At 32.7% G+C, this 12,585-nt stretch overlaps 1 protein-coding gene across 2 annotated transcripts in view; it reads left to right on the plus strand.

The window, feature by feature from the left end:
- The window catches only part of CtBP (C-terminal binding protein), a 182,766-nt gene extending 174,395 nt beyond the window's left edge, over window positions 1–8,371 (plus strand). For both annotated transcript variants that reach the window (XM_090414912.1, XM_090414913.1), the window contains exon 10: window positions 6,693–8,371. In XM_090414912.1, coding sequence (XP_090271038.1) covers window positions 6,693–7,054 — 362 coding nt within the window. In that variant the 3' untranslated portion in view covers window positions 7,055–8,371. The remainder of the gene's footprint in view (window positions 1–6,692) is intronic.
- Window positions 8,372–12,585: the final 4,214 nt, after the last annotated feature.

The following is a 12,585-nucleotide window of genomic DNA, read 5'->3' on the forward strand; positions in this document are numbered from 1 at the left end:
CACTCAAAACTAAGTAGTTTTCAGTGGGATAAATTTCCTTCTTCAAAATATGCTCTTATATTATTATTATTATTATTAAGAGAGACCTTGAATTCATTCACACTGTTTGCACATACCACATCCAGTGGCAATATATTCCAATCGCCCACCACTCTTTGAGAGAAAAATATAGCTCTCTTCCCCTTCTTAGCAGAATTCATTCTCAGCTTCCAAGGATGCCTTCTTGTCCTTATGATTGAGAAGTTTGTACGTCTCAATCATATCACCACTCTTTTTCCTGTTTGCTAGTGTCTGCAGTCTACAAATTCTCAATCTGTCTTCATAATCAGTGTTCTACAATCCTGATATAATTTGTAGCACCCTTTCCACTGTATCAGAATCACAACAGAAACCAGAAGATGAGACCTGCGCACAATAATCCACATGAGGTCTTATCAAGACCTTGTAAAGAAGCAAAATGAAATTCTTATCTTTACATGTTAAAGTTTGTTTCAGCATTGCAGTTATCTTTTGAGTTGTATTTGTTATATTTCTACTGAACTTCAACTTGCTATCTACTAACACTCCATCGCTAGACTCATCAGTTTCTTCTAGCATAATTCCACCAATATAATACGACATTATAATACAGATTTCTTTTCTTCTGTAGTGCCATGCATCAAATAAGTGCATGTAGACATCTTTGTGCACATTTCATGGGTCTGAACAGGATAAACACAGTCAAAATTGTTCTCTCTTTGTAATCATTTCCATGATAATGCCCATTCCCATCATTAGCACAATTATATAACATTGTTGCTCTTACACTCATATTCTAACCATTCCTCTCATTATAATTTAGTTTCCTTGACTCTCTGTGTTAGGTCTCATACCAGTTATTGGTTTTTCAAGACTCCTGATATCAAGCACATTCCTGTGTAGGCCATCCCTCAAACTCACTCCACGCATCCAAAATTTGCATCCATTCCTTCTACACAGCCTACATATTGAATCGTTTGCCATCATAGTCCTTCTTCTTAATTCATTTTATCATATCGAGGTAATATACTTACTATTTTCGCTTTCTTACTCTTTCCTCTTCCAACAACTCTTTCATGTCCTCTCTCATATTGAACTTATCACTAGTTAAGTCATTAGTACCTAATACAAATTATTTTTCTTTTCTGTTTTTGAATTGCATGAGCTTATATCCAGAATGAACATGAAAATATCAGAAGTCATTATAGACTTTCTTATTTCCTGCATCTTCTCTTCGTGTGAATTTTGCACCGCTATGTTGTATCATGATGATATGACTTTTTCGTGTGCTGAATAGAAATCTAGCAGGTACTTAATGTTATTATTAGGTTTTTTCATTTCTGCTGTTTAGATCTCTAACAAGAACTAGATTTTTGTCAGGTGCTTTCCCTAATGAATCAAAAAACTTCACTTCTTCCTTAATAAAAACCTTCTCTGAGACTGTAAGCACAAATAAGTCTCAGAACTTCATTCAGATCTAATGAAGTTTTTTCCTGTTGAAGTTACTATCTTTACAACCTTATCTTATGTTTTATATAAATTATTTTCCCCAATCATTAGAAAATCTTTTAGTTTTCTGCCTATATATCTTTCTTGTCCCAACTTACAGATTATTGGTTTTATTCATAAGAAATATCTTCCTGTATGATGTGGATATGGAATATGGATTTAATTTGTTAGTGATCTCACATGGTTTGTCATTCAACTTTTAATTTTCTTTGTCTTCTCCAGTCTTTTCTCAAATTCATCACATAAGAACAGGGTGTAAACTTAATTCTTTTTAAGTTGCGATTCTTGTATTGTGTTACTTGTATATCTCATCTGTAAAGTTATTTGTTTTAATTCTAATATACCCAGAATGAGTTCGTTACCTCTTAATATGGTAAGGTTCTTTTCTTCTCACACTCATGTTTGAGAGGAAAATTATAGTAATTCTGCTTGCATGTTCTTGAAAGCTAATAATGTTAAGTACCTTTCTTATATACAGTATATTATGTATACGGTACATAATGGATGTTGGTTTTTAACCCAAATGAATAATTTTATTCCCCCTTACTAGATTTGCTTGTTCACTAAAAAGGTGCTGAAATATTTTACACATTGCTTGGTTTGTTTGTCTTCTTTATTGCTGATTTTCACATGCAGTTTGTTACAATATTTAAGAGTAAACATCTTGTACATGGGGTAAAGAACTGAAGTTAATATCTCTGATTCAGATATCAAGTATCCAAATAGATGACAAGTAATGTACCTTGCTTTATATTTGCTGTTACATCAAACCATCTTCCTGTACATTCTTCGATTTTAACTACTTGCTTACAGCTTCTGTTTAATTTCTGTCAACAAAAGTGTGATAACAATTTCAAGTCTTCTAACTTTGAACTCAGAAAGAATTTAGTTTATGGAAAAGGTTAATAAAAAATACAATATATATATATATATATATATAATTTTATAATCCTTCATAAACCTTTAAGTAGCAATAATGATAATTTTCAAATTAAATGATATCGTTTACATATATTTTTTCACATAACTTGTTAAAAATGTAAGAAATTGAATGTTTACAGCCTGGAGTTTCAAGCAGTGCTAGCATTGTTTCTTTACAGTGGAACAGAATGTCAGTTTGATCATTCTTTTTCTGCTGCTGCTTTCATACATGTTTTTGTTTTGATATACAAAATAATAAACATTTATTTTAATCCTGTATTTTTCAAACACATGAAGAGTGAGCATATCAAAAGTTAACTAATAACCCTGCTCAGGGACTAGCCACAGTTTTCTTGTATACCACTTTGGGCTGCCATAATTTCCAAAGCTGAAAAGAGCTTGACAAACATTCATTCTAAACTAGTCAAATCCACAAGAATGACTTTTTTTTTTTTTCAATAAAATTCATGGAAATTGTAATATCAGTTTGTAACCAAAGAAAGCTTAGTTTAAACTTGACAAATTATAGTTTGGATGCATTAGAACTTTGCCATCCATATTAAAAACAAATGTTTATCTATCCAACACACAACGTGACTCATTGTTGAAATTAACAAGCCTGCTTGGTCAAGATAGCATCTCTGCTCTCCAGCTAACACACCTTTCCATCAGAATTCATCTATAACATGGAAGTGAATGACTAAGTGGTAGATTTTCATTGTCTAGTGTGGGACCATAGCTGCTTATTGGAGGTTTAAAATTGCTTTTAAAAAAAAGAAAAGAAACTACCATGTTTGATTCTATAACAAGATACCAGATTATGTCACCCATGGTACTAACCAATCCAATAAATTTGCATCTTAGATGAGATTCGTGTAATTTCATCAACAAACTGGTCTGTTTTCTGTTATTTGCCATCAAACAAAAAATGTAGCATGCTGAAATATTTTGCTTTTTTTATCATGAAAATAAGAGCAGATTTGTAAGATGTCTTCAAGGATAATATTTATAGATTAGTGTAGAATGTTGGGCAGATTCCTCGAGTTTACCACGTACAGTCAACTCTTGGTGAGAGTTGACTGCACATGACAAACTATAAGGACATAACAACAAAAACTATCCTGTATGGCTGGCTATGTGGTCCCTACAAATTCATTGTCACTTAAACAGAATGGACGAGGAAAGATTAGCCAAAGAAGTGTTCTCTAGGTTGGCAGGAAAATGACCCAGAGGAAGACCAAGATATAGGTGGATTGATACACTCTATAGTGAATCAGCTGTGGGTGAATTTTTCTTGCTCTTTTTTATTTCTTAGTTAAAAGATGTGTTAGCAAAATCTGGCAAGTAATTATCAGTTGTGATGAATGGAAAGCTTGAACTGGAAATAAAAGTATCCATGTGTTTGTCATTTGAATCATGCATTGATTTTTTTTTAAAAAATCAACTTTAATAATATTTAATGAACATGCAAAATTCACAGAAATTAGGTTGCATATATCAATTGTTCTTTTCCAGCAAAACTAATATTAACAAAATGTCTTATGGTTAGTGTGTTGGATTTTGGCATATAGTGATTCCTTGATATATTTCCCTCCAATTTCAATGGTTCAGATTAAACAGTTTGATAAACCTTTTGACTTAGAATTCCACAGCATAGGATGGCCTGAATAGATGCAATTATTTTTGTGTTCTTTGTGTGAGCTTTTATTCCCTCATGAAGAATATGAGTGCAGAGCATTGAGCTCAGTATGTTGTGTAAACAGCTATAAAATGTTCATTTGTTTAAAGCATATTCTGTGTATTGAATTTGTGATTTATATGCTTACATAATAAAAATTTGCAAAGCCTTTCATATAAATGCTTCCTATAATTGCGCAAACATTAGAACATAAAATGGCCTATTTCAGTCTGTAAGAAATACCTAATAAATTATACTTGGCAAGAAATTCTATTCTTGCATAATCCTTTATCCAAAGTGTAAGCAAAATTTGCATGTGAAGGATCTTTCACAACGTAGGTTACTTGTATGTGGAGGGTGATGACTTCTCATCAGTTGCCTTACATGTTACACTTTAATGAAATACTAACAGCACAGAGAAATAATTAAACAACAGATTTAATCATTTCACTATTTTGTCTGTCACAGAGACATCTTAAGGAATAAAATGTTAAAATTGTAATAACTCAAAATGTTTAAAGAAATATAATCTCTGCATTGCTTTCAAACCTCATTTGAAATTGGCTTCCCTTCTCCACTCTTCTAAGGATCTGTTTCCTTCTCTCTCTTCCGGGTGTTTATAAGGGTCCTTGTTCTTTCAACTTATCATTATTGCCAGACTCGAAGATCTGCTAATATCTGTCTAGAAGAACACAAAAAATATCTGCCACTACAGCTATAGTCAGTCATGTCTAGAAGACCATGGCTTGGAATCAGATGGAAGAAACCGCCATACTCCATTGCAGCAAATACAAGGCTTCTTAGAATCTGTAGCAGACTTAAAAATCCAGCCTAATATTATTAAATATGGTTGTATTAAACTTCCCAAAATTTTGGAAACTTTAAATCGTAGGCCTTCCACCCAACACTAAGGCTAGCCAACAGCACCCATAATCATTTCATAGGACTTTAGTCTTAATTATTGTTTTTTGTGTGTGTGTTATTACAATTTTAACATTGTATTCCTGAAGATGTCTCTGTGGCTGAGATGAAATATTAAAACAATTAAACCTGTTTAATTATTTCTCTGCTGTTATTATTCCATTAAAGTAATATGAATGTAAAGCAGCACCTAAGCCTAAATACTTGTTTATCAGTTGCCTTAGTCAGCCTTCATATACAGGTAACCAATTCATATGGTTAATTTTCTTTCTAATTACCTTATTCATAAAGGTACTTCACTTACAAACTTTGTTCGCTTATACTTGGATAAAGAATTAAGCAGAAATATAATTTCTTGGCAAGTATAATTTACTTAGTAACCAAGTAGAAAAGCTTTCAACATCTGTTAGAAATACAGCTTTCAATTATTTGGGTGCAGATTATTTGGTTTGTGTGTTGATTCATAAAAGCAGGAACAATTAGTATATTTTTTCTGTATTAATTTGGCAATATAATTTTAAGAGTAGTCCCACAGGAAAATGTCTGAAGTCAAAATATATGGATTATCCAATTAAATAAGATGTACAAATATTCAGTAAGAGCCAGTATGGTCAGAATAAGTTATATTTGTAAAAACTCAATAAAATATAAAGTTTGGATTATGCAAATTTTTCAGTTATCCATGCATCCTCCCCCTATTAATTTGAATAATTGAGAATACACATATCGATTTACACACTACTTGAATTCATGATTTCAGTTTAACACAGCTTAATAATAACAAAAAAAAATGTATTAAAAAGCTATGCAGATGTCCCTATACCCGTTGTTATATGTTTTGTACCCATTGGTAGTTTACGGCTATTGAGTATGTCATGCTGGTTGTTCTTTGTTATGATACACTGAGGTCTCAACTGCCAGATGTACGGATGCAATAATTTGGCTGTAAAATAATATTTTATACAATGTTGGATTTAATTATCTATTATTATAAGCATATAATTGGTCCACTAGCTAATGCAAGTTCTGTATTATTTCTTAATGTAAATTTGTGAAAATAACATAAGGAGACAATATTGTTTGAACATTGCTATTCAGTACATGTTGTACTATATCTTTATATATAAAAGCATGTTTTATTATTCTTAAATTTTTTTATGTGTATCTATACATAAAAATGAAGTTAATTTTATTTTAAAAAATATGTAAATATTTCACTGAGTGCTACAAACCCATCTTCTTCATTTTCTATACGTATTAGTTTTGATTTACATAATTTTCGTTTATGTGGTATTTTTGTAGAACCATTCTACAGTGTAAATTGAGAGTTAGGTGTATGCGGTAGTAATAATGAAACAAAATTTATATTCAAGTGTTGTTGCCTTATTTTAATTGTGCTGTTATGATGGCCAGTATTTGATTGAATGCTTAGCAGTATTTTCATTAAAGTAATTACTCTTATAATACTAAATATAATTAATTCTGTGTCGTCCTCTCAACGTGAGTAATTTTATTTAAAAAAAAAAAACTATCTACAAAGTGCATATGCATTAACATCTTTTCCTGTTTTACCAGCGATATTTAGTTATATTTTCACTTAGTGGAAAAGCTGTTTGATTAAATTTTGTTTCTGTTTTGTTTGTAGGTCCACTAAAAGATGCACCTAATCTCATATGCACTCCCCATGCAGCATGGTACAGTGATGCTAGCTGCACAGAGCTTCGAGAAATGGCAGCAAGTGAAATTCGTCGAGCAATCGTTGGCCGTATACCAGACTCATTGCGTAACTGTGTGAACAAAGAATATTTTGTTAGCAGTGGGTATGGTGAAAGTATCAATGGTGCAAGTGGTTACAACTACAATCCCATGGGTGTTCCACATTCCACTACTCTGGAACCCCTGTCCACATCTCCAGCCATCCCAACACCTCATTCACAGCCTCACTCAACTCTCCAAGACACCCCAAATCACATGGCCCCAAAACCTGAAAGTTCAGAAGTTCATTAGCTACAACCATTCCGTGCCATGGAATAAAACCCACCTACTTCACTACAGAATCAAGACAACCATGCTGAGAAGGAAGTGACACCCCGTGTGGTTGTTAGGTCAGGTCCTTTAGTTTCCTCCTCTGGATCAGGAGAACTGTATTAGCAGCCATCCAGTCTTGTGATCCCAAAAACTGTCCTGAATCAACATTGTCATTCTCCCAATAGTAATGCTGACCTTCCTGTGCATTCGTTGGGTTCATGAAATTGGCAGTTGTAATGTATCTGTAATCCGGCCATATCAAAACCTGTCTAACATTGCCATTTATCAGTGTGCAGAAAATGATGCAGAAATACTTGAATGTTCATTTGATATCATGACAGTAATCAAAGGTTTGAGGTGTTGTCCAAGATGCAAGTTCAGGAAATTTGAGGAAACCAAATCTGTCATCAGACGATACCCCTTTTATGTCAAATTAAAAAAAAAATAATAATAATAAATAAATAAAAAAAGGGTAAAAATGGAGGAATTAGAATATCTTACTGGTTTTGCTGTAATATTGAAAAGTAGTGTTTGTACTGTTTAAGGTAAAGAAAGAGGCAGAATTTCCTGCCAGATATCACAGCCTTACTGTATCAGGGAAACAAATGCAGAAAAACTTCCTCTTTCTTATATTAAACAAAATCTTCTTATAACATCCTGTAAACATGTGTAGTAATTGTAGGTCAGGCAAAAGGGAGGGGCACAAGCTTAATTTGGCTAAGTGTAACATTTCATCAGTAAAATGTAAAGCACCACATTGATTAGCTTGTTTTTATTGTTTTTGTTTTCATATATATATAGGCTCCTTTAGTTGAAAAGCACTGCTTCAGTAACATCGGCACTTTTTTTATGGCCTGTGTGAAAATCTAAATTGTTTTTCCCTACGTCCCTCCACTGAGATTTCATATTTCACTAGGTCATGACATATCAAATTAGAATCATTCCATTTATCCAAAGTGTAAGTACTAATACAGGCCACATAAATACACTGATTGTGTAAAAACTATTTGTGTTCTGATGCCAGTAGCTCAGTGGAGCAGTTTACAGTTGTTACAATTGTTTTTAACGTTTACTTGAAATATTTTCAGTGATACTTTTTTTTAACTGAAAAAAAAAAGTTATGTAAAACTAAGAAAAAAAAGTATATATTGACATGTTGATGTTCATTATAAGTTTAGTGGCTGGGTGTGAAATATTTCTTCAGAAAAGAAGACATTTATTTGAAATAAAGCATATAACTAACTTAGGTGTAATTTGGTTTACTAACTTTTCATTAAAAGAAAAAATATATATGAATTCTTGGTTCAAGTATTGCACTTATTTGGTTTTCCCTGCCTTTATAGTAGCCTGGCCAAAAAGAAAGAAAAATAAATAAAAAGAAGATAAACTTTCTCTGCAAAAGAACTATAAATCTTGAGCTTCCTCTTTGAACATTGGTGTTTCAGCATGTGCCTAAATCATGCATCCCTCTTCCAGAGCTTTAGTGGGATAATACTCTCATTTATGTTATAGTAAAAGCTTGTCTATATTTTTTTTTTTTTTTATTCCCAAAGCACATTATTTTTTTTTCTCTTAAACCTCTTTTGTCAGTGTTTACTTGTGAACTATTTAAAATGTCCTAGTTGTCTGCAGTTATGAATCTATGGTGGTGATTTTTTTTTTTTTTTTTAAGAGAATTTCAAAGTTAAATGCTTTTTCTAGTTAATGCCCATCATACTAGCCAAACAGAAAAGACCATTTCAGTTGGTCAGTGTAGCATTTAGTGGCCTGTAGTCTGTCTTTATTCTTGTCATCCAGTTATTTGCCATGTGCATGTGTGAATCAAATCATTTGATGGGTGGCAGTAAGAAATAAATTAGCACTTTTCATTTCTGTGTGATGTATATTTTCTTCACGAATTAATACTAAACATATGTAAACAAACTTTATGTAGCTTAAATTAACACATTTGATGCAGTCATGCATGCCAGTTATTATTAATATTATTAATAGCATAATTTTGAGAATCAAAATGTATTATTCCCAAACTTTTATTTGATCATGCACAGTTTCTTTACAGTAGAGTGCAAATATTTATTTAATTCAGTTGAAAATTCCCCATTTAAAACCAAGAATTATATGCATTTGTGCAAATTCCAAGTATGGCAGTTGTATATCCTGTCTAAATGATGAGCAATGGATTATATATCCTCGTTTTATTGCATATTTGTTATTCCATATGTGTACATGTGTATGCACACATGCATTCAGAACATTCAAAATGGACGGATGTGACAACTATCTTTTGTATTCTGTCACTTTATATTCAGTCCATCTGTTTTTTACCAATTACGTTGCATAGGTATCACAAAATCCACTTGTTTGAATCAGGGGTTTAGCCAAAGTATTGAAAAATGTTATATAAACCTTGTGACATAAGACAAATGGTAATTAGAGATTTAGCTAAGAAATGTGATGTAAATTGTGCAAGAATGTGTGCATTTTATTTATTATTATTATTTTTTATCTTCTCTTTCACTAGGTGGTTTTCATTGCATATCTCTAAATGACTTTTCCTTCCCTTCTTCCCAAGATTTTCAAATTAATTCTTCAAAACGAATTGTATTGGAAGGATGATAATTGACTAATTTCAGTTTGTGTGATAGTGTGAATATAACAAATGACGTGTTATTTTATTTTAATATTAACATTTCTTATAGATTTGAACTACCTCATTCATATATTCAAAAATATACTTCTGAAATAACATTAATCAGTGGTTCTCATCCAGAGTGATATATGCCAGTCTACCACAATACAAAGATGATGTATATATTCCTCATGAAATCATATTAAGTATATGGGAACAAACTTTTGTAGTTAAATAATACACATTTAATGCAATAATGTGCATGTTACTGCATTAAATGTACATGAGTATATTAAGTAGCATTAATGTTGCAGTTGTACGCCATAGAAGTTAAGGTGTATATATATTTGGTTCATATAGAAAGTGGATACTTGTCAAGTGAAGAATGTGATGCCTTATATGGATTAAACAGTTGATGACATTGACATTTTTCCTACACTAATGTCCCAGGTGATTAGTATCCCTCAGCATATCTAGTGTGACCAGTAGCTTATAGCAGATCACCTGCATTCTGCTGTGTTGCACCTGTTCTAAGACAGACTTCTTGTTCTGTGAGGAATTAGCGAAACACACTGAGGACATTGTCCATCTGGAATGACTGGCAAATTTATTCAATCTCATCCCAGTCAAATGCCTGTGCAAAAAGGTATCCCACATTCAAGAATTGTGGAATGAACCATCTGTTAACCCAGTTGCAATGATGTAAGCAAGCAGTTACGTTTTCTGTCATGGACACTGCTGATGAAACCTTTAAAAAATAAAAGAAGGCTGAAGGGTAACAATTTAGATTTTCAAATAGCTTTAGAGAGTACGCTGCATTTACTTGCTTTTAATTAAAAAAGGAATTTAAAATATATTAAATTTCAGTTTTAGATAAGGAACCACAGTTCAAGAATATCTACACTAACATAATTTTGCTGTCACAGAGTGACAGGTGAAATTTAAAAATAAAATAGATGTTCTTCTTAACATAAATAGAAATTTCATTATTACGACTGGGAGCATTATACCAAATGTCAATACAGAAGTATGTTATGTGGGTCTCTCATTTAACTCATGCTTAAAATTGATTTAACTAATTGTTGTAGTATTTTTGACACTGATCATCATCATTCATGTTTTGACTTAATGGATAAAACAGGCATCTTAGAATAATAAATGAATTCATGGTGGATTCTAGAAATGCTCTCCAATATAAATCTTCATCTATATAGAGTGGGGTTTCTTGTATTGGATATAGGAATTGATTCAGTAGTATAGTCTGCTACACCAGAACAGTGGAAGAACTAAAAATCTACTAAAGTAACCCATCTTGCAAGGATACTATTAGACACCTGAATGAACCTAGTAGTGGAGAGCTTTCGGTGAATAGATAAAGATAAATAATTTTGGATATGGTCCATAAGTTCTCCAGGTTTTCAGAACAGTAGATTTTTTTTTTATTTGGTATCCTAGAAGATGTTGATTCTGTTGAGTTGGGGGAACTAAGGAGCCATTGTTGTGATTAAGTTCAGTGGTAAGAAGTGCAATATCATTACAGGATCACAACCATATGTTTTAACTGCATCTGTCTTGCCAATGAATTGAATTCACACCAATGCTATGCGTACAATTGTGGATCATTAGATGTTGGGTTATGTCAAAGGGCTGCCGTTTTTTTTATTTAACTTGGCTATCGTGCATGAGCTCTAAGACCAGATGAAGAACCTGTCATCCACAGTGGATGATTATTTCAAGATAGTCCATGAATCTCAAGGTGGGAAGAACCCTTACCTGCACTTTTGCTGTTTTTATGAGAGGGAAAGTGGCCAGTAATGAGAGAGAGAAAAAAGAAAGCATTTTGGCTAATAATTTGACCAGTTGATACATGGAGCAATCAATACTATGTCTGAGCAGGATGTTTTGGTTTACATATCTTAGTCTGTCCATAAATCCTGTGGGGGGGGGGGTGCCTAGATGGTTTCAGGTGGCCAGAATGTAACAGATTAATCCCCAAATAAGCAAGATATTTTACCTGCATAATCCAAGTACTTAATGATAACAACATTGCCCTGATCCTTTGGGTAATTGTATTCACTTAGCAAACTGAGCATAGTTTAATTACTAATGTACTAGCAAATTAAGTTATCGTACAGTCCTAAGTTGCAACTCTAAGCATTTCTGAAATGTTAAGACATTGATGTTATGCCAACCTATATTAAAATAAAGCTCTGCATTTGCTCTTGCACTAGCTTTTCTCTACAATTCAAACAGATCACTAGTATGCTAGCTAAAAGTAAAAATCTGCTTGCTGAAGCTTTTCAAAATTTCTTCAGTTTAACCTCTGTTACCACCAGATAAGTCGTAAACCTCCGCTGTTCATTTCAAAAGAACTATATCAGTACCCTCAAGCTGAGCCACAGTAGTTTCTCGTAGCTTCTGAAGGTGCTGATCCCATAGATCATGTTTCAAGATCCTACAACCCACCCCCTCCTTCCTGAAATTCTGTTAATAATATCAAGTCTGATATATCATCCTTAGATAAGCAAAGAACAAACATATACTAGCAGCAGTTGGTATACCAAAATATTGCTGAGATGATGTGCACTGTCATCCTAACATCCTCTATAGAACTGGAGAGGAAAGGTTGATTATAGTTTGTCTAGTGGAAACTGAGGTTGAACTAAAGAATTTTTGAAAAGTTGAAATTTTACAATGCTGTGGGGGAGTATTTCTAGCCACCATACTATCTGTTTGTGTAATGGAGAAGAGTTAAGTGAATTGACTTATTCAAGGCTTTAACTGAAACAGACTTAAAACTTTGGCTTTATTTTGATGGCATAATAACAGTTGAAGCATTTAAGAAATGCCTAGAGGGCAAACTAGAACTATAATAAGATGT

Source organism: Typopeltis vanoorti, chromosome 26, assembly GCF_054136105.1.
Source record: "Typopeltis vanoorti isolate ZY-2024b chromosome 26, IOZ_Tvanoo_1.0, whole genome shotgun sequence".
Lineage (NCBI taxonomy): Eukaryota > Metazoa > Arthropoda > Arachnida > Uropygi > Thelyphonidae > Typopeltis > Typopeltis vanoorti.